The sequence below is a fragment of the Pongo abelii genome, chromosome 19 (assembly GCF_028885655.2).
Source record: "Pongo abelii isolate AG06213 chromosome 19, NHGRI_mPonAbe1-v2.0_pri, whole genome shotgun sequence".
Taxonomy (NCBI): Eukaryota; Metazoa; Chordata; class Mammalia; order Primates; family Hominidae; genus Pongo; species Pongo abelii.
Genome location: NC_072004.2, coordinates 72,637,794 through 72,659,031, shown reverse-complemented (window position 1 = coordinate 72,659,031; position 21,238 = coordinate 72,637,794). Strand labels below are relative to the sequence as shown.

The window sequence follows — 21,238 nt, the reverse complement described above, 5'->3', positions numbered from 1 at the left end:
AGTGCAGTGGTGTGATCTCGGCTCACTGCAACCTCTGCCTCCCGGGTTCAAACGATTCTCCTGTCTCAGCCTCCCAAGTAGCTGGGATTACAGGCACCTGCCACTATGCCCAGCTAATTTTTTTGTATTTTTAGTAGAGACGGGGTTTCATCATGTTGGCCAGGCTGGTCTCGATCTCCTGACCTCAGGATTCGCCCGCCTCAGCCTCCCAAAGTGCTGGGATTAAAGGCATGAGCCACCGCGCCCAGCCATGGCACTGAATTAAATGGTCAGCTTTTTTTTTATTGTTTGTTTTTGAGACACGGTTGGTCTTGTTCTGTTGCTCAGACTAGAGTACAGTAGAACAATCATAGCTCACTGTAACTTCGAACTTCTTTCTAAGTTCAAGTGATCCTCTTGCCTCAGCCTCCAGAATAGCTGGGACTATAGGCATGCCACCACCACGCCCGGCTAATTTTTTGTAAAGTTGGTGTTTTGCCATGTTGCCCAGGCTGATCTTGAACTCCTGGCCTCAAATGATCCTTCTGCCTTGGTCTCCCAAAGCTTTAGGATTACAGGCATGAGCCACTATGCCTGGCCAGCATTTTTTAAATTTAACTTGGATTGGCCGGACACAGTGGCTCCCAGCACTTTGGGAGGCTGAGGTGGGCGGATCACTTGAGGTCAGGAGTTCAAGACCAGCCTGGCCAACATAGTAAAACCCCGTCTCTACTAAAAATGCAAAAATTAGCTGGGCATGGTGGTGGGCACTTGCAGTCCCAGCTACTTGGGAAGCTGAGGCAGGAGAATTGCTTGAACCTGGGAGGCGGAGGTTGCAGTGACCCGAGATCATACCATTGCATTCCAGCCTAGGCGACAAGAGGAAACTCTGTCTCAAAAAAAAAAAAAAAAAAAATTAACTTGGAGTTTATCTTGCCAGCAATAGGGAACCATAGAGATTTTTAAGCTGACTGTGACATGATTGATTTTTTTTTTTTTTTTTTTTTTTTGAGCCAGAGTCTTGCTCTATCGCCTAGTCTGGAGTGCAGTGGAGGGATCTGGGCTCACTGCAACTTCCACCTCCTGGGTTCAAGCAATTCTCCTGCCTTAGCCTCCTGAGTAGCTGGGACTACAGGCATGTGCCACCATGGCTGGCTAATTTTTACTTTTGTTTTGAGATGGAGTTTCGCTCTTGTTGTCCAGGCTAGAATGCAATGGCACGATCTCGGCTCACTGTAACCTTCACCTCCCGGGTTCAAGCGATTCTCTTGCCTCAGCCTCCCGAGTAGCAGGGATTACAGGTGCAAGCCACCATGACTGGCTGATTTTTGTATTTTTAGTAGAGACAGGGTTTCATCATATTGGTCAGACTCGTCTCGAACTCCTGACCTCAGGTGATCTGCCCGCCTCAGCCTCCTAAAGTGCTGGGATTACAGGCGTGAGCCACAGTGCCCAGCCTAATTTTTGTATTTTTAGTAGAGACGGGGTTTCACTGTGTTGGCCAGGCTGGTTTTGAACTCCTGACCTTGTGATCCACCCGCCTTGGCCTGAATGTTTATTTATTTAATTTTTAGGATGATGTCCCTGGCAGCCAGTGGAAGAATAGGATAGAGTAAGGAGAGAATAATCAGGTGGTTAAGGCAGTGGCCCAAGGGACAGAAATTGCAGCATTTAGCCAAGAGGAATTTGGCGGGGACATGGAGAAAGGCCAGCGTCTGGGCTGAAGAGAATTTTTGCAGGTCAAACCAATAGTCTCAGAGGTAGATTTTATGTGTTACTGGTGGGGAGGCCAATGAGGGAAACAGAGGCCAGCTCTTGAGAAGTCAGAAGCAGGGCAGAGTTTGAATGAATGGAACAAAGCTATGGGATGTAAAGGCCCAAAACCTGACTCTGAACCTGATATATTTCTGAGTATCTCTGTGATCTTGAAAATGTCATATTATGTTGTCTTTAGTTTTCTATCAGCGGATAATATGGCCTCTCCTATCTGCTACTCATGATTGTGAGAAAGAAACGAGGCAGGGAGTGTATAAGGTGTGTAAGTGCTTTGTAAGCAGTAAATCACTAAACAAATCCTAGACCCTATGTTATCAGGGAGGCAGTTAGCTGCATGGGATAGTGCAGTTACAAGAGAATATAGGCGGAGATGGGGGATATCTGTCCTTCAGTGTAGATAAACAGTCTAATCAATACACACACACTCTACAGGTAAATAAAACAATTTCCACACTGAGCTGTGTCTACCAGAGGGCAATAGGAGGTTCTCAATTTCCCACCACCAGTGACCCTATGAATTGCCCTGTAGATGCCTCTGACCCTCATTGGATATGAGGTGGTACGAGTGGTCTGAATCTGTAGACGTTAGACAGGCTTCATGTATCTGGGGAACCATGTGAGTAAAAGCTTGTATTGTTTCTGGGGCTAGAATCTAGTCTCCTTCAAACACTCAGAAGGATCTGTGACTCCCTTCAAAGGTTAAGAGTCATTGGCCGGGCGCGGTGGCTCACGCCTGTAATCCCAGCACTTTGGGAGGCCGAGGCGGGCAGATCACGAGGTCAGGAGATTGAGACCATCCTGGCTAACACGGTGAAACCCCGTCTCTACTAAAAATACAAAAAATTAGCCGGGCGAGGTGGCGGGAGCCTGTAGTCCCAGCTACTCCGGAGGCTGAGGCAGGAGAATGGCGTGAACCCCGTGGGACGGAGCGTGCAGTGAGCTGAAATCGCGCCACTGCACTCCAGCCTGGGCGACAGCGAGACTCCGTCTCAAAAAAAAAAAAAAAAGTCATTGATTTTTCTCACTAGAAATTAATAAGAACAGCTATCCTTGAGGAGAAGGAATGATGGGGGTAGCGAAAGATTTTCATTTAATATTTTTGACCTTTCTGAAGGGTCTGCATTTTCCAAACAGGAACATGTATTAGTTTCATTGAAAAAAATATGTCAGGGGTTATCTGAGCAGTGAGATAATGGGTCCTTTTTAGATTTTTGTCTTTATACCGGTTCGTATTAAACAAACACAAATATTAACAACATATTTTTAAAGACCCAAAAAAATAAAAATTAAAAACCCTGATAGTATCAGCACATACACAGAAATCACTCCATTATGCAAAGTTCATCCTCTATTATGAAAGGCAAAATGTCTGCATTTCCTATGAACCACTGGCTTAAATTCAGTAAAACTTGCATACCAAGTAGGCAAGGTGGAAAAGAAAAAGGCAGAACATTTCATGTATTTCAATTCAGACGCATAAAAATGTCAAGCCCTACACGTATCAGCTTTCGTATACACCGTCTTCTGCATTCGCCTGTACCGGCCAATGGGCTAGCTGGTCGGCGTTTGATGCTTGAAGTGATGGAACGGAGTACGGGGTTAAATCCACTACCCGCTCCCCACGCACTCTAGTAATTACTCTATTTCCACGTCATGTTTCCGGGTGTGTGTGTCCCTGCTCACGCAGAAACTGAAGTTCAAAGCAGGCGGAGTCACCCATGTTCTTTTTGTTGTCCCCAGAACCCAATTCAGGAGTTGGGTCCCCAGAGGATCTGGAGATACCTGGGGACTGTCTAACTAGCTGATTCCCACGTGGTAAGAGGCTCTCAACCTTGCCACCACGTGGTGCCAAGGGCCGGGAAAAGGGAGAGCGGGCAGGAGGGAGCTGTATCAGGGGCATTTAAAGTGCCTTGACGTCACGCACTGCCAGGAACTCAGCTGAGTTTTCAGCAGGACATTCCGGTCATCTTCCCTCCCTCCCCCCGGGCTTCTGTGCCCAAGTCCTCGGCTCTTCCCTCGCTGAGGCGGAGGGAGGAGCACCGAACTGTCGGAACAGCCAGCACAGGGGCGTATCAGTCTCCTCTTAGCTCCGCCCTTTCTCCTAGCTGCTCTCCTCATTGGTCAGTGGGCGGGGCTTAGGCTGCACCGCACACGCACTGGGACCTCTGGATGGCCGAGCGAGCTGGTCTTTCATGAATTATGCATGACGGCGTGCCTCGGCCAGGCTGGGGCTGGGCGAGGATTGGCTGAAGGGGCTGTAATTCAGCGGTTTCCGGAGCTGCGGCGGCGTAGACTGGGAGGGGGAGCCGGGGGTTCCGACGTCGCAGCCGAGGGAAGAAGCCCCAACCGGATCCTGGACAGGCACCCCGGCTCGGCGCTGTCTCTCCCCCTTGGCTCGGAGAGGCCCTTCGGCCTGAGGGAGCCCCGCCGCCCGTCCCCGGCGCACGCGCAGCCCCGGCCTCTCGGCCTCTGCCGGAGAAACAGGTGAAGGGGGTGCAGGGTGGGGCCGTCGGGGAGGCCTGGGGACCCGGGGGCTCCGCAGCGGCAGGGGGCCTCTGGGACCTTGGGGATGTTGTGATGGACGCTGCAGTGGGGCGGGGAGAGATGAAGAGACGCGGAGAGTCGCCCTGAGGGAAGACTCTTCGGGATGACAGGAGCGGGCCTCGGAAGGGACTCGGGGCGCTGGAGGGAAGTTTCGTTCTTCGGAGAAACAGTGAGAACGCGCTCGAGGGGGCACCGTGGGGCGAGGGCGCACTCGGTTGCGGCGGCAGGAGTGAGGGACAGTCCCCCGATTTCCTGCTCCCTGGGGCCCTGGGGACGTTCCGGCCACCGGAGCGACTGTCACGCCGACGGGGATCACCGGCGCGAGTGGGGGGTCGGAAAGCGCCTCCTCCCCGCCTGGCCGGCGGCTCCCGCTGAGCCACTTCCTCCGCTTGCCCTGTTCCCGCTCCTTCAGGAGCCAGCTGTGCCCTTCTGGAGGCAGGAATAGGTGTGTCTGTCCCCTGCAGCCTTACGGGCTGGCTGGTCGTGGGTAGGCTTTATTGCATAAGAATCAAGTTTCCTGTAGGGAAATTGACAGACCGGTACTCTTTCTAAATTCCCTCCCATCTTTTTCTAGGTTAAACTATGCTCCCCCCAGGTCCCCGCCTTGTAAAAAAGAGAGAGAAAAAAAGACAAAATAAAATCCCCATCAACCCGTCAAGCCAGCTCTAGAGAGAGAAATAAACCTCTTGACATTGTCCTTTTCCAAATACCTGGTAAAGTCGGCCAGAAGATAAATAATTGAGCCATTGCATTTACTGGATTGTGGTGTTGCTTAATTGCATAGGACAGAATGAACCAATCGAGAGGGGGAGTTTTCTGTCTCAGAGCCAAGATCTTGGGTAAATGCAGAGGAGAAGGAAACAAAGACAGGCTGGCCTTGAAAAAACCATGTGTGCAAACTTTACCTGCATTTGGGGGGTGTGGTTGCACTGAAGTTAACAAGATTCAAACTGTCGCCCAAGTTGGTATTTCCATGTTTGGTACACATCACTCTGTGCCATATCAGGTTGTTGTTAAGTGTGGTGACAAAATCAGTAGTTAGTCATTTTTTTTTTATTAAAAATGTGTATAGTGTGTACCTGCTGCTCTTACTGTATGTGCAACTAAAGGTTTACATAGTCTGTGTATGGGTTGTAAATTTTTGGCTGGCTGTGCTGATAAAGCATTGGGCTTGAATAAAGCAAAGCAGAAAATCATCTCAGTCTTTTATATGTGGATTTAGACTGTGTTATGACTTGGTTCAGCCAGTTTTCTATTTTATTTTATATTAAATATGTCTGTGTTCTCTGAGTCAGCACATTTATTTCCTTATTACATGTTCCAGACAGGAGTGCTAGCCCAGTTTTTGTTCAGTTTGCATAGTGGGATGGGGAAACAAGTCTGGAATTTAAAAAAAAATGTTTTAGAGGTTGGAGCCTTGATTTTAGTCTCTATATTAGCACATCCATCACAAAGAACCATTAGTAAATTCATGAATCTTTTGTTTTTTATGTAGTTCATTTGGGAAGAATAATCACTTAGAAATATCCACAGTGCCAGGCATGGTGGTGCACACCTCTGATCCCAGCTAATTGAAGGCTGAGGCGGGAGGATTCCTTGAGTCCAGGGGTTGAGTCTGGTCTGGGCAACGTGGTGAGAGGCCAGCAATTGGGTCTAGAGTCTAGTCTAAGCACCATAATGAGAACCCATCTTTAAGAAAGAAAGAAAGGAAAGGAGGAAGAAAGGAAAGAAAAAGAAATACCCACGGCACAGTTATGAATTAACCCACAAAGGACTTGTGAGGTGGGTAGTTCACATAACAATTACCCTAATATCGTAGATAAGAAAATTGAGGCCAAAGGATCAAGGCACTTGGCCAAGGCAGCAGAGTGCCATAGTGGTGGAATTTGTGCCTCCTTCTGTATATTTTGTGAAAAGTATCAGTGAAATTCTTTTTTTTTTTTTTTGAGTCGGAGTCTTGCTCTGTTGCCCAGGCTAGAGTGCAGTGGCGCAATCTTGTCTCACTGCAACCTCTGCCTCCTGGGTTCAAGCGATTCTCCTGCCTCAGCCTCCCAAGTAGCTGGGACTACAGGCACGCGCCACCACGCCCGGCTAATTTTTCTATTTTTAGTAGAGACCAGGGTTTTACCATATTGGCCAGGCTGGTCTTGAACTCCTGACCTTGTGATCTGCCCACCTCTATCTCCCAAAGTGCTGGGATTACAGGTGTGAGCCACCGCGCCCAGTAAGTATCAGTGAAATTCTAACATATATCTGAACAGTAAAATACCAACAATAGGCTGAAAGACTTCATGGGAGGTAAATATTCAATAAACAGGTGAAAAAAGAAATACAAATGGAGCTTGCTTAGATTATTTTTCTATCTAATTGCTATGTCTAACTCGGGAAGTGAAGAACTGTTTTTGGTCAGCATAATTTACCATCAGAATTTAGCTATTTACTAATGAAAAGAAATACTAATCTAGGTTTGTTTTAGATTAAGGACAGTCATGACCTAAATGTCATTTAAACCAGAGTGCATTGTGGCTTGATCAGTGGTCATTTCTGTCTCTAGAAAGTTGCTTTAACTTCCCTGCCTCTACGTGTCTCTTGACATTCAGATGTGAGATGGGGTAGAGGTGGTGACCAACTTTCCAGACACCTGAGTCCACACCTTTTTAGCTTACGGTTTTCTTAGGTGATGTGCAAATCAACAAATATATACTTTTTTTTTTTTTTTTTTTTTTTTTTTTGAGTTGGAGTTGCACTCTGTCACCCAGGCTGGAGTGCAGTGGCACGATCTTGGCTCACCGCAACCTCCTCCTCCCAGGTTCAAGTGATTCTTGCACCTCAGCCTCCTGAGTACCTGGGATTACAGGTGCCCACCACTATGCCCGGCTAATTTTTGTATTTTTAGTAGAGATGGGGTTTCACTATGTTGACCAGGCTGGTCTCAAACTCCTGACCTCAAGAGATCTGCCCACCTCAGCCTCCCAAAGTGCTGGGATTACAGGTGTGAGCCACCTTGCCTGGCCAACAAATATATACCTTTTGCAACTTTGTCAGAGTTGCTGTGAAGAATAAGTTGTATCTTGTTCACAGAAATTGCAGTCTACTGGGGGAGCTGATAAATGTTTTAACCATCTGGTGTAACATGTTGTCATCAAAGAGATGGTGAGACTTTACACTTGTGCTAACAAGGTAGCTGTTCTACATAAAAGAACATACAGTACAGATGTAGAACATTTCTGTTATCATAGAATGTTCTATTGGACAGTGCTACGCTGAATGCTACAGATCTTCAGAGAAAGGAGAGGTTATGAGGCCTGGAGTTGTCTAGAAAGTCTTTTTGCCAAAGAGGGATTTCAACTGGGTCCCAAATAATGGGTGGAATTTGATAGCTGTAAAGAATTTGTGGTGGCTTATGCCTGTAATCCCAGCACTTTGGGAGGCTGAGACAGGAGGATTGCTTGAGCCCAGGAGTTTGAGACCAGCTTGGGCAACATGGTGAAACTCCCTCTCCCCTAAAAATAAAAAAAATTAGCCAGGCCTGGTGGCGTGGGCCTGTAGTCCCAGCTACTGGTGAGACTAAGGTGGGAGGATCACCAAAGCCCCGGGGTGTGAGGCTGCAGTGAGCCATGATCCCGCCATCGCACTCCAGCCTAGGTGACAGAGTGAGACCCTATCTCCAAAAAAAAAAAATTCCTGGTAGCCCAGTAGACTAGGAGGGTAAGTAGGGGAGAAGTGATTACTTATAAAAGACATTGAATACAAGACCAAGGAATTTCAGTTCTGTTCTTTTGTAGGGGAAGCTTTTAAAACTTTGGGGGTGGCTGGGCGCGGTGGCTCACTCCTGTAATCCCAGCACTTTGGGAGGCCCAGGCTCGCGGATCACGAGGCCAGGATATTGAGACCATCCTGGCTAACACGGTGAAACCCCGTCTCTACTAAAAATACAAAAAAATTAGCCAGGCGTGGTGGCGGGAGCCTGTAGTCCCAGCTACTTGGGAGGCTGAGGCAGGAGAATAGCGTGAACCCGGGAGGCGGAGCTTGCAGTGAGCCGAGATCGCACCACTACACTCCAGCCTGGGTGACAGAGCGAGACTCTGTCTCAAAAATAAATAAATAAATAAATAAATAAATAAATAAATAAAACTTTGGAGGCGAAGCACTGATGTTTAATCATAGAGTTCTTACTATGTGTTAGGCACAGGCCTGATTGCCTGATGCTGGTTAATTTGTACAATGTAAATCAGTGCATATGCCCTCTGCCCTGGGGGAGTTATTAACTGGAGTCTGACATTGTACAAAGGTAGGTATCCTGACTAATTTGATTTGGTACTTTGGGTGAAAAAAGCATAGTGTGCTTAAGTGCAGAAGTGTTTTTTGAGGATTTTTGATTGGATACAAACCATCACTCATATTTTATGTCTTTTGCACTTAAAAATTTCACCATAACTTTTGAGTCATTTATAAAAATCACTGAAAGAGTACTTGAGGGACATCCCCGGATCCTGAGGAACTTCTGGTGTTCTGGAGCAGCCTCAGTGAGATCCAGGAGGATGACATTGCTGGGCTGGCCCAGTCCTTATTGATTATGGTGTAAAGAATTAATATGGTGGTTATATACTCTTTGTTAGGCATCTTGGCTTACAAGATGTAAGCGTAAAGTGTAGTGCACTTTAGTCAGTATGGCCACATGGTCCTTTGGTGGTAAACTGTTTGAGATGCCTCCAGTTTTTAAAAGGAGTGGCATATCGGGCCAGGAGCAGTGGCTCATGCCTATAATCCCAGCACTTTGGAAGGCCGAGGCAAGAGGATTGAGTCCAGGAGTTCGAGACCAGCCTGGGCAACATAGTGAGACCACTTCGTTTCTTTAAAAAAAAAAAAAAAAGGCAAAAACAGGCTGGGCATGGTGGCTGATGCCTGTAATCCCAGCGCTTTGTGAGGCAGAGGTGAGCGGATCACTTGAGGTCAGGAGTTTGAGACCAGCCTGGCCAACATGGTGAAACCCCGTCTCTACTAAAAATACAAAAATTAGCCAGGTGTGGTGGCACACGCCTGTAGTTCTAGCTACTCTGGAGGCTGAGCCAGGAGAAGTGCTTGAACCCGGGTGGTGGAGGCTGCAGTGAGCCAAGATCCTGCCACTGCACTCTAGACTGGGGGACAGAGTGAGACATTCTAACAGTGCTACACTGAATGCTACATGTCTTCAGAGGAAGGAGAGGTTATGATGCCTGGGAATAACATATGGAAGAATGAATTTCTGTTATGGTCAGTTCTCATTTGTCATGTTAGGATTACTGCAACTCTTACCCGGCCGGGTGCGGTGGCTCATGCCTGTAATTCCAGCACTTTGGGAGGCTGTGGGCGGATCACGAGGTCAGGAGATCGAGACCATCCTGGCTAACACGGTGAAACCCTGCCTCTACTAAAAATACAAAAAATTAGCTGGGCGTGGTGGCAGACGCCTGTAGTCCCAGCTACTCAGGAGGCTCAGGCAGGAGAATGGCATGAATCCAGGAGGCGGAGCTTGCAGTGAGCCGAGATCGTGCCATTGCACTCCAGCCTGGGCAACAGAGTGAGACTCCATCTCAAAAAAAAAAAGAAAAAAAAAAAAGGATTACCGCAACTCTTTAATTCAGATCAGCAAACATATTGAGAACCAGGTATTGCGTCAGGCAGGATCCAAGGATAATGAAATATTGTCCGTTTTCATGGAACTGGAGATATTGTAGAGACCAAGGTGTGTGCTGTGCCAGTATGGAAATAGGACAGGGGAGATGACAGGGCAGTGAGTGGTTCAAGACTCAGGCTCTGAAGTCAAACAGATCTGGGACTGAATCCTGGATCTGCCACTTCCTAGTCAGAATCTGAGCCTCTGTTTTCTTATCTGTAAAAGAAGATGATAACAGTACTTATCTTGTAGGTACCGTTGATGATTCAATAAGATAATGTGGATAAAATGCTTAGCATAGTGCCTGGCCCATAGTAAGAGCTCTGTAAATCTAAGTTCTTACTAAATATCCAAGAAAAGAGATTAATTCTCTTCAGGAGTGAGAGAAAGTCATCATTATTGAGGGGCTTTATCAGATGGGAACACCTGAATAGGGTTTTGTAGGATGAATAGGAATTCTTTCCAGGAAGTTGCGTTATAAACAGTTGCATTCAAGGCTGAAGGAACATGAGTGTGCAGAGGCTTAAAACAGCCTTGTGTATTCAGGGAGCTATAAGTAGAAGTTCTTAATTTAGGAGAACTAAACCAAGGGGAAAGGAGGCTAAGGAACCACAGTTCTTATCCCTTTTCTGTTAATAATTGGGTTTAAATGTCATTAAAATAAGTTATTTTGTCCTTTTTAGAAAAGTAATAACATGCTATTATAAAAAAATAAAGACTTGTAGGAATATAAAATGTGTGTTTTACATGTATCCTGTTAATTGACTTGGTTTTATTCTCCAGATTTTTTGCAGCCCTTTCTGTTTACCAGGTTATCTTGGACATATTTATTCCAAATTCCTTTTTTTTTTTTGAGACGGAGTCTCGCTCTGTCGCCCATGCTGGAGTGCAGTGGCGTGATCTCGCCTCATTGCAAGCTCCGCCTCCCGGGTTCACGCCATTCTCCTGCCTCAGCTTCTGAAGTAGCTGGGACTACAGGCACCTGCCATCACGCCCGGCTAATTTTTTTTTTATATTTTTAGTAGAGGCAGGGTTTCACCGTGTTAGCCAGGATGGTCTCAATCTCCTGACCTTGTGATCCGCCTGCCTCGGCCTCCCAAAGTGCTGGGATTACAGGCGTGAGCCACCGCGCCCAGCCTTCCAAATTCCTTTTAACAGCCTAGCAAAAGAATAATAAGGAAGGTAAATCTGCCCCTACAAGAAAATAATGCTTGGACGATCTGGCGTTCCTTCCTGCTACCCCCAGCCATAAGAATATATGACCTTGCTTATCGCTGAAATTTTACCTGACCTTTGAATTTTTAACTGCGTCAGCCAAAGAACTTATATTTTGAGTATCCTAAGGTGATTGCTATTGTAGTTTTGAAACACTTGGTTGGTATGTTTGAGGGTTTCATGGTCCAGAGTTACTATAGCAGTTAAAAAAGTGGACTATCAGGTCAGACCTCTTGGGCTTTAATCCCAGTTCTGTCTTCTCTTAGACCTTGGGCCTGCTGCTTTCACTTCTCTGGGTTTCAGTTTCTCTGTCCACAATTGTGGAAACGAGGTCCACTTGTAGAGTAGTTGAGAAGATGAAGCAAGATGATGCATATCAAGTACTTTGCATAGTGCCGGGCAGACAGGTAACATTCAAGTGCTAATAATTACTATTATTACTATTTATTTTTTGAAACAGATTCTCACTCTGTCACCTAGGCTGGAGTGCAGCGGTGAGATCACAGCTCATGACAGCCTTGACCTCCCAGGCTCAAGTGATCCTCCTGTCTCAGCCTTCGGGGTAGCTGGGGCTACAGGTGTGTGCTACCACCCTCAGCTAATTTTTTAATTTTTTTGAGTCAGGATCTGGTCATGTTGCCTAGGCTGAATTACTTTTATTAAAAACTATAATATCAGGCCGGGTGCGGTGGCTCATGCCTGTAATCCCAGCACTTTGGGAGGCCGAGGTGGGTGGATCACCTGAGGTCAGGAGTTCAAGACCAGCCTGCCCAACAGAGTGAGACCCCCGTCTCTACTAAAAATATAAAAATTAGCCAGTTGTGGTGGTGGGCACCTGTAGTCCCAGCTACTCAGGAGGCTGAGGCAGGATAATCGCTTGAACCCAGGAGGCAGAGGTTGCAGTGAACCGAGATCGTGCCCACTGCACTCCAGCCTGGGTGACAGAGTAAGACTCTATCTCAAAAAAAACGAAAAACAAAAAGCATAATTAGGGTGGTAACGCTTATACGTAGGGGCAGGTGGAATAAAACATAATTAGGAGGTCGGGCACAGTGGCTCACGTCTGTAATTCCAGCACTTTGGGAGGCCAGGGCGGGCCAGGAGTTCAAGACCAGCCTGTCCAACGTAGTGAGACCCCGTCTCTACTAAAAATATAAAATTTAGCCTGTTGTGGTGGCGGGTGCCTGTAGTCCCAGCTACCCCGGAGGCTGGGGCAGGAGAATCGCTTTTGAACCCAGGAGGTGGGGGTTGCAGTAAGCTGAGATCGCGCCACTGTACTCCAGCCTGGGAGACAGAGCAAGACTCCGTCTCAAAAACAAAAAAAGCAAAAAACTGTCATATCAAAAACTAAACTAAAATGGTAATATCTGTTAGATATTACAAAGTCAGGCAAATTATGATTCATGGCAGCCACTAATGACCCAAAGCAGAGAAAGAATAATTAGCAGATTCTAACCTAATGGGAAAAAAACTAAATGAATAGGGATGGGGGATTTACATTCTGTTAGAGGAAATTGAAGCTGTCATATAAAAGGAATAGGTAAGGCAAACTGTAAATTCCTGTTTACACAAATGCCCTTCTGATAAATCTCTGCATTGCCCACAGTCCATGATTACCTCTCACTTATTTTAAGTAATATTTAACACATTAAAAATGGATTACCACCCAAGGAATTGCTCCCGACCCAGAAAGTGCAGGTAGTGTTGAAGGTTTGAGGAGAAGAGGAATGATTAGAGTTGGTTGTGTCTCAGGAAGAAGCCAACAGGAGGAACCTTATTTTGAGTCAGGTAAAGGAGGTGGGAGTGAGGAGGCATCCCAGTGGCCAGGTATGAAGCTGGGAGCTGATTGCTGCACATTACTCAGCTGAATTAAATGTGCCCTCACATCTGTGTGTGTGCATACATGCAAATGTACATGTGTATGGGTTAGTTGGAGGGGTAGACCTTTATTTTCCTGTCCTGTAACTTTCCTTTGCAAACTAATCTGTAATCAGAATAGTGTTGCAGTTAAGAACCACCCAGCTTGTCCATGAAACAGGTTCTCTCACCCCATCTCCCCAGTTTTAGAGAAGGGAGGAAACAAAAGACAGTGCTTTTCTTTTTTCCTGGCCGTATGCGGGGCAGGAAGAAGCCAGCAGAGCTTGAAAGAGAAAGTAAACCTTCTGGGAAATAAACGGCTTGGCTTCCCTATTGTGGAGGAGGAGTGCAAATTATTAGGGGGATGTTTGGGTAGTTTTTGTAGAAGCCATTTCTGAAAACTGATTTGGATTAGCGAAGGTAAGCCCAATTTAGGAAAACCCTGCCCGGTCTGGTGTCAGCCACCTGTTTCCCGCTTTGTTTGATTGATTTGATTAGTTTGTGGTATTCTGACCTCTCATTCTTATTACGAGAGTTGGAAGATTTGAGTCTGAACTTGAGCACCTGCTTCGGTGAAAGCTTCCTAAAATGCATGTTTTTTCACATTTTTTCTCATGTTCATTTTGTTTTGATTTTTAGCAAACACTTTTTCTGACAGAATCTAAAAGCATTAGACTTTTCTTGTTTTCCCCTTCTGTCCCCACAATGTAATCTTGAAAACCCAGATGTTAGCTGTGTAATTATCTCTCCCGTAAACCAAACAAAGTGCAATATTGCATTGAATTAGCATTAAAATAGTCAGCCTTTGAATTTTTTTCTACTTGTGGTTTAGACATAATAAATATTTCATCTCAGACTGACTTTCTCTGACAAATCAGTTTTGCATTTGGGCCTCTTTTCATCAGTATGTTTAGGGAAAGCACATTTATTGAAACATTAACCAAAATGAAACATAATTAGGAGGCCAGGAGCGATGGCTCACGCCTGTAATCCCAGCACTTTGGGAGACCAAGGCGCGTGGATCGCTTGAGGTCAGGAGTTCAAGACCAGCCTTGCCAACATGGTGAAATCCTGTCTCTACTGAAAATACAAAAAACTAGCTGGGCGTGGTGACGCGTGCCTGTAATCCCAGCTACTCTGGAGGCTAAAGCACGAGAATCGCTTGAACCCGGGAGGCAGAGGTTGCAGTGAGTCGAGATTGTGCCACTGCACTCCACCCTGGGCAACAGAGACTCCGTCTCAAACAACCAAAAAAACAAAAACAAGCATAATTAGGGTGGTAACACTTATACATAGGGGCAAGTGGAATAATTGAAGCATTCTGGAGCCAGAAATAATCAATTGATTAAGAATAATCTGGCTGGGTGCAGTGGCTCACGCCTGTAATCCCAGTACTTTCGGAGGCCGAGGCGGGTGGATCACCTGAGGTCGGGAGTTCAAGACCAGCCTGACCAACCTAGTGAAACCCCATTTCTACTAAAAATACAAAAATTAGCCAGGTGTGGTGGCAGGTGCCTGTAATTCCAGCTACTTGGGAGGCCAAGGCAGGAGAATCACTTGAACCCGGGAGGCGGAGGTTGCAGTGAGCCGAGATCGTGCCATTGCACTCCAGCCTGGGAAATGAGCGAAGCTCCATCTCAAAAAAAAAAAAAAAAAAAGGAATAATTAATACTCATTCTTAATCCCATGTGTTATTTTCCATTTCTATTCTAATGAATAAATGAGTAGATTGCATGTAGCTAAAAGCATATGAGACACTTGAGAGTCCTAATTACTGTATTGAAGAGTCCTAGGTTCATAGAACCATCTAAAATTTCTGTTTCTCAAATGTGGTGGAGGATTTTGATAGTGGGGGAGGTTGTGTGTGTAATGGGTACAGGGGGTGTATGGGAATCTCTGTACTTTCTTCTCAGTTTTGCTGTGGACCTAAAACTGCTCTAAAAAAGAAAGTTTATTGTCTGGGCGCGGTGGCTCATGCCTGTAATTCCAGCACTTTGGGAGGCCGAGGCAGGTGGATCACGAGGTCAGGAGATGGAGACCATCCGGCTAACACGGTGAAACCCCGTCTCTACTAAAAATACAAAAAGTTAGCCAGGTGTTGTGGTGGGCGCATGTAGTCCCAGCTACTCGGGAGGCTGAGGCAGGAGAATGGTGTGAACCTGGGAGGTGGAGCTTGGCAGTGAACCGAGATCATGCCACTGCACTCCAGCCTGGGAGACAGAGCAAGACTCCATCTCAGAAAAAAAAAAAAAAAGAAAAGAAATTTATTAACTAAAAAAAACACATTCCTGGCTGGGCATGGTGGCTCACGCCTGTAATCCCAGCACTTTGGGAGGCCTGAGGCTGGCAGATCACCTGAGTGAGGTCAGGAGTTCGAAACCAGCCTGGCCAACATGGTGAAACTCCATCTCTACTAAAAATACAAAAATTAGCTGGGTGTGGTGGCACACGCCTGTAATCCCAGCTACTCAGGAGGCTGAGGCAGGAGAATCGCTTGAACCTGGGAGGTGGAGGTTGCAGTGAGCCGAGATCACGCCATTGCACTCTAGCCTGGGCTATAGAGCAAGACTCCATCTCAAAAAAAAAAAAAAAAAAAAAATCCTGTTTCTGCAGAAATATCCCAAGTGTCCTGGGTCAGCAGTGCCCCATAGATTCCATGGACGTTTACCCTAAGTTTTCCAATGGGAGTTCATACCTCTATAACCAGTGAGAATGTTTTCTGAGTAATGGGAATGGGATTGGAGATGTAGGGTAGAGAAGATCCATACAGTCTTTGGGTTAAACTTTTTCCCCTTTGCCTAGGAAAGATTAATGCTAATCTTAACCACAGATTTGTAGGAAGAATGTATCAGTTTTGTCATTCAGTTCTAGACTCCAGTTTTCTTTATTGTAATACCAATATTTTAGAGTAAATTTTGAAATGAATCAGTACAAAAGATATGTAGTAAGTGAAAAGTTAGTCTGCACCTTATCCTTGGGACTCTTTCCCAGGGACAGCTAGTTACCTACTATTTATCTCTCCTGAGTTACTTCATGTGTATGCATGCAAACATGTTATTCTCTGGGTGTTTTTCCTTCCATAGATAGCAGCAAATACACCAAAACCTGTATTTTGCTTTCTGTCACTTTATGTTAGAGAATACTCAATGCAAATACATGTGTATATACCTCATGTTTAAAAAATCTACATAGTAAAATTAGCCAGGCATGGTAGTGTGTGCCTGTAATCCCAGCTACTTGGGAGGCTGTGGTGGGAGAATCACTTGTACCCTGAGATCACACCACTGCACTCCAGCCTGGGTGACAGAGCAAGATTCTGTCTCAAAAAACAAAACCCAAAAAAACTACACAGTAGTATTCTAGGCTATGCATATCATAAATTTGATTTCCTAATGATAGGCATAGATGATTTGCCTGGGCGGCAAATTAGCGTTGGCTGTGTCTCAGGAAGAAGCCAACAGGAGAAACCTTATTTTGAGTCAGGTTCCAAAGACAGAAACATTGTTGCAATGAATATTCTGACATTTGTTTTTGGGCTTATATGAATAAATCTGTATACATATATTTTTAATGTTTTAATCATAATATGTATACTATTTGGAAATGTGGCTTTTTAGTTAACAGAGTGCATGTTTTACCCCATTGCACTTAAACATTAACTTGGGGGTAATTAAATGAGTCTGTCACTTGGACAGGCAGGAATTGTACCCCCCACAAACCCCCCATTTTTTTTTTTTTTTTTGAGACAGAGTCTCACTCTGTCGCCCAGGCTGGAGTGCAGTGGTGCGATCTGGGCTCACTGTAAGCTCAGCCTCCCGGGTTCATGCCATTCTCCTGCCTCAGCCTCCCAAGTAGCTGGGACTACAGGCGACCTTCACAACGCCTGGCTAATTTTTTGTATTTTTAGTAGAGGTGGGATTTCACCGTGTTAGCCAAGATGGTCTCAATCTCCTGACCTTGTGATCCGCCCGCCTTGGCCTCCCAAAGTGCTGGAATTACAGGCATGAGCCACCGCACCCGGCCTTTTTTTTTTTTTTTTTTTTTTTTGAGATGGAGTCTTGCTCTGTTGCCAGGCTGGAGTGCAATGGCGCCATCTCCGCTCACTGCAACCTCTGCCTCCTGGGTTCAAGTGATTCTCCTGCCTCAGCCTCCCAAGTAGCTGGGACTACAGGTGTGTGCCACCACGCACAGCTAATTTTTGTAATTTTAGTAGAGATGGGGTTTCATTAATATTCATTAATATTAGAAAATTGTCAGACTCACAGTGGTGGATACAAACTTTCTCAAATTCTGATTTTTACTCTAAAGCTCAAATTTTATCATTGGCAACAAATATTGTCAGTTGCTTTCCCTGAACAGACAGCTTCCCTTCTTTCATTTTTGAGAAAATATCTGCCAATATCCCAGTTGGTTTATCAGTCATTCTTTCTTATTTTTTTTGAGACAGAGTCTCACTCTGTCACCCAGGCTGGAGTGCAGTGGCATGATCTCGGCTCACTGCAACCTCCACCTCCCAGGTTCCAGCAATTCTCCTGCCTCAGCCTCCCGAGTAGCTGGGATTACAGGGGCTAGCTGCCACACCTAGCTAATTTTTGCATTTTTAGTAGAGACAGCGTTTTACCATGTTGGCCAGGCTGATCTTGAACTCCTGACCTCGTGATCTGCCCACCTCGGCCTCCCAAAGTGCTGGGATTACAGGTGTGAGCCATTGCGCCCGGCTCTATTATTTCTTTTCTTTCTTTCTTTCTTTTTTTTTGAGATGGAGTTTCGCTCTTGTTGCCCGGGCTGGAGTGCAATGGCGCGATCTCGGCTCACCACAACCTCCGCCTCCCAAGTTCAAGTGATTCTCTTGCCTCAGCCTCCCGAGAAGCTGGGATTACAGGCATGTGCCACCACGCCCGTCTAGTTCTGTATTTTTAGTAGAGACAGGGGTTTCTCCATGTTGGTCAGGCTGGTCTCGAACTCCCAACCTCAGGAGATCTGCCTGCCTCAGCCTCCCAAAGTACTGGGATTACAGGTTTGAGCCACCTGACCCGGCTTGCTTATTATTTCTTTTAAACTTAAAAAATAATAAATAAAGGGGCCATGAGAGCAGAGTTTGAGAAAGGTTGGTCTAAAGATTTTAACATAAGAATCCCTGGGTTATTTGCTTAAAAAGAAGAAAGAATCTATGCATCTGCCTGAGAGAGTCTGATTTAGTTTATCTGGGGTCATCCTCACAGGCATAGCAGATATTCTGATTCAGATGGTCCTTGGTCCTTAGTTTGAGAAATGTGGCTTTACAAGGACCATAGACTATAAAGTCTTCTTTGGATTAGTGAAGTCACGTCCACAGGGTTTAGAAAATGTTTTTGTTTTAGAGATAAAGGTAAGTGGAAGAGTAGACATGTAGTGAATGAGGGAAAATGCTTTAGAGATTTCTTTTTATTCTGTTTACTCTTCTTGGTATGCATGTACCTGAATATTAAGGATATTTTATGAAGTCATGACATTACCAGATTAATATTGGTTTTGTTTTAAGGTACTTTCTGACTGCTCGGGTTAATTTCTACAGATGATTCTGGTAAAGAATAGCCTTTAAGTTTTGTAAGTGTTGACTTATTTCAGATGTCTTAATAAAGTTAACTTCCAGTTATTACATGTAACATATATAAAGCTCTCATTTTCCTTTATTCTCGTTAATTGTTTGCATAACAAATTCAAAGGGAAATTTGCTTGGCAGAGATCAGATAGCAGAGATGAGATTTAAAAACAGGTAATTTGGCTGCTAGCCTGGGAGTTTGAAGACTCCAAGTTTGCATCCATGTGTAGTCACTTAACATTTCTGTCCTTATCTGTAAATGGGAATAACACCTACTTGATAGGGTTGTTACATTATCTTGGCCACCTCAGGTTCTCTTTGGCTGAGTGATTGACTGGAAAACGCAATGTGAATTCATGCTTCAGACTGGGTTCTTTTTTTTTTTTTTTTTTTTTTTTGAGATGGAGTTTCACTCTTATTGCCCAGGCTGGAGGCTGGAGTGCAGTGGCACAATCTCAGCTCACTGCAACCTCTGCCTCCCAGGTTCAAGCGATTCTCCTGCCTCAGGCTCCCGAGTAGCTGGGATTACAGGCATGCACCACCACGCCTGGCTAATTTTTTTCTATTTTTAGTAGAGACGGGGTTTCACTGTGTTGGTCAGACTGGTTTCGAACTCCTGACCTTAGGTGATCCACCCGCCTCAGCCTCCCAAAGTGCTGGGATTACAGGCGTGAGCCACCGCACCCAGCCCAGAGTAGGTTCTATATGGGTGTGCTTTTTGGAATTTAGATCATGAGCTATCCCCAACACAAACTGGATAGTGTTTCTTTCTAGATTCTCTCTAAGCGTGTATTCTCTTTCTTTCCTAGGCACGGCCACCACTTCACTTACGTTGTGGGATTATAATTTCATGAGTAGTGGAATTTCCTTAACCTTCTCTTGTGTGGGAGCTAATGGACAAAATGAGATATTCTCTGAAGAGTGGTTACATCATGCAAAACTATGATGTGTAATGAGGTCATTTAGTTTTCTAAGTACATTATACATTTTGATAAGATTTTCATAGAAAAGCTTGTCTCCTTGGGGAGATCACTCATCTTCCATCTTGACTATTATTTAAACTTTATGGATCAGATTTATCTTTTTAAAAACTTAACCATAAAGCTCAATTAATATATTTTAAAAATTAATAGACTTTATTATTTTTATTTTATTTTATTTTTGAGGCAGAGTCTCGCTCTGTCACCCAGGCTGAGTGCAGTGGTGTGATCTTGGCTCACTGCAACCTCCACCTTCTGGGTTCAAGTGATTCTCCTGCCTCAGCCTCCCAAGTAGCTGGGATTAGAGGCACCTGCCACCATACCCGGCTAGTTTTTGTAATTTTAGTAGATACGTGTTTTCTTTTTTTTCTTTTCTTTTCTTTTTTTTTTTTGAGATGGAGTTTCGCTGTTTTTGCCCAGGCTGGAGTGCAATGGCATGATCTCAGCTCACTGCAACCTCCGCCTCCTGGGTTCAAGTGATTCTCCTGCCTCAGCCTCCCAAGTAGCTGAGATTACAGTTGCCTGCCACCACGCCTGGCTAATTTTTTGTATTTTTAATAGAGACAGGGTTTCACTATGTTAGCCAGGATGGTTTCGATCTCTTGACCTCGTGATCCACCTGCCTCGGCCTCCCAAAGTGCTGGGATTACAGGTGTAAGCCGCCGCGCCCAGTCTAGACTTTATTTTTTAAAGCAGTATTAGTTTTACAGAAAAATTATGTGGAAAGTACACAGAGTTTCCATATACCCCTTACTTTCTCCCACAACTTCTATTATTAACAACTTGCATTAGTATAGTACGTCCCTTACAACTAATGAACCAACTTGATACATTATTATTAACCAAATTCCTGAGTTTATTTTATTTCTATTTTTATTTTATTATGATTATTTTTTAGAGGTAGGGTCTCACTGTGCTGTCCAGGCTGGGATGCAGTGGCATCATCATAGCTTGCTATAGCCTGAAACTCCTGGGCTCAAGCAATCCTCCTGCCTCAGTCTCCCAAAGTGTTGGAATTACAGGTGTGAGCCACTCTGTCCGGCCTGAAGTCCACAGTTTACATTACATTTCACTCTGTTGAGCATTCTATGGATTTTGACAAATGTGTGATGATGTATATTTGCCAGTACACAATTATATAAAATAGTTTCACTACCCTAGAAACCCCCTGTGCTCCACCTATTCATTCCTCTGCTGAACCACTGGCAACCACTGATCTTCTATACTATCGCCATAGTTTTGTCTTTTCCAGAATGTCATATAGTTGGACGTACAGTGTGTAGCCTTTTCAGATTGGCTTCTTTCACTAAATGATATGCATTTCAGGTTTCTTCATGTCTTTTTGTGGCTTGATAGGTTGTTTATTTTCATTGGTGAGTAATACTCTACTGTATGGATATACCACATGTTGTTTATCAAACATTCTCCTGAAGGATAGACATCTTGGTTGCTTCCAAGTTTGAGCAGTTATGAATAAAGCTGCTATAAACATTCCAGTGCAGGACTTTTCACCTCCTCTGGATAAATATCAAGGAGTGCAATTGCTAGATCATATGGTAAGAGTATGTTTAGTTTTGTAATAAGCTATCAAACTATATTCAAAGTGACTGTACCATTTTACATTCCCATCAGCAGTGAGTGAGAGTTCCT

At 45.0% G+C, this 21,238-nt stretch overlaps 1 protein-coding gene across 8 annotated transcripts in view; it reads left to right on the top strand.

The window, feature by feature from the left end:
- The first annotated feature begins 3,898 nt into the window (after window positions 1-3,898).
- Window positions 3,899-21,238, top strand: part of STAT3 (signal transducer and activator of transcription 3) — a 75,042-nt gene continuing 57,702 nt past the window's right edge. For 2 of the 8 annotated variants that reach the window (XM_054546200.2, XM_054546201.2), the window contains exon 1: window positions 3,899-4,239. In XM_054546200.2, the coding sequence (XP_054402175.2) occupies window positions 3,959-4,239 (281 nt within the window). In that variant the 5' untranslated portion in view covers window positions 3,899-3,958. 8 annotated transcript variants of the gene reach the window in all.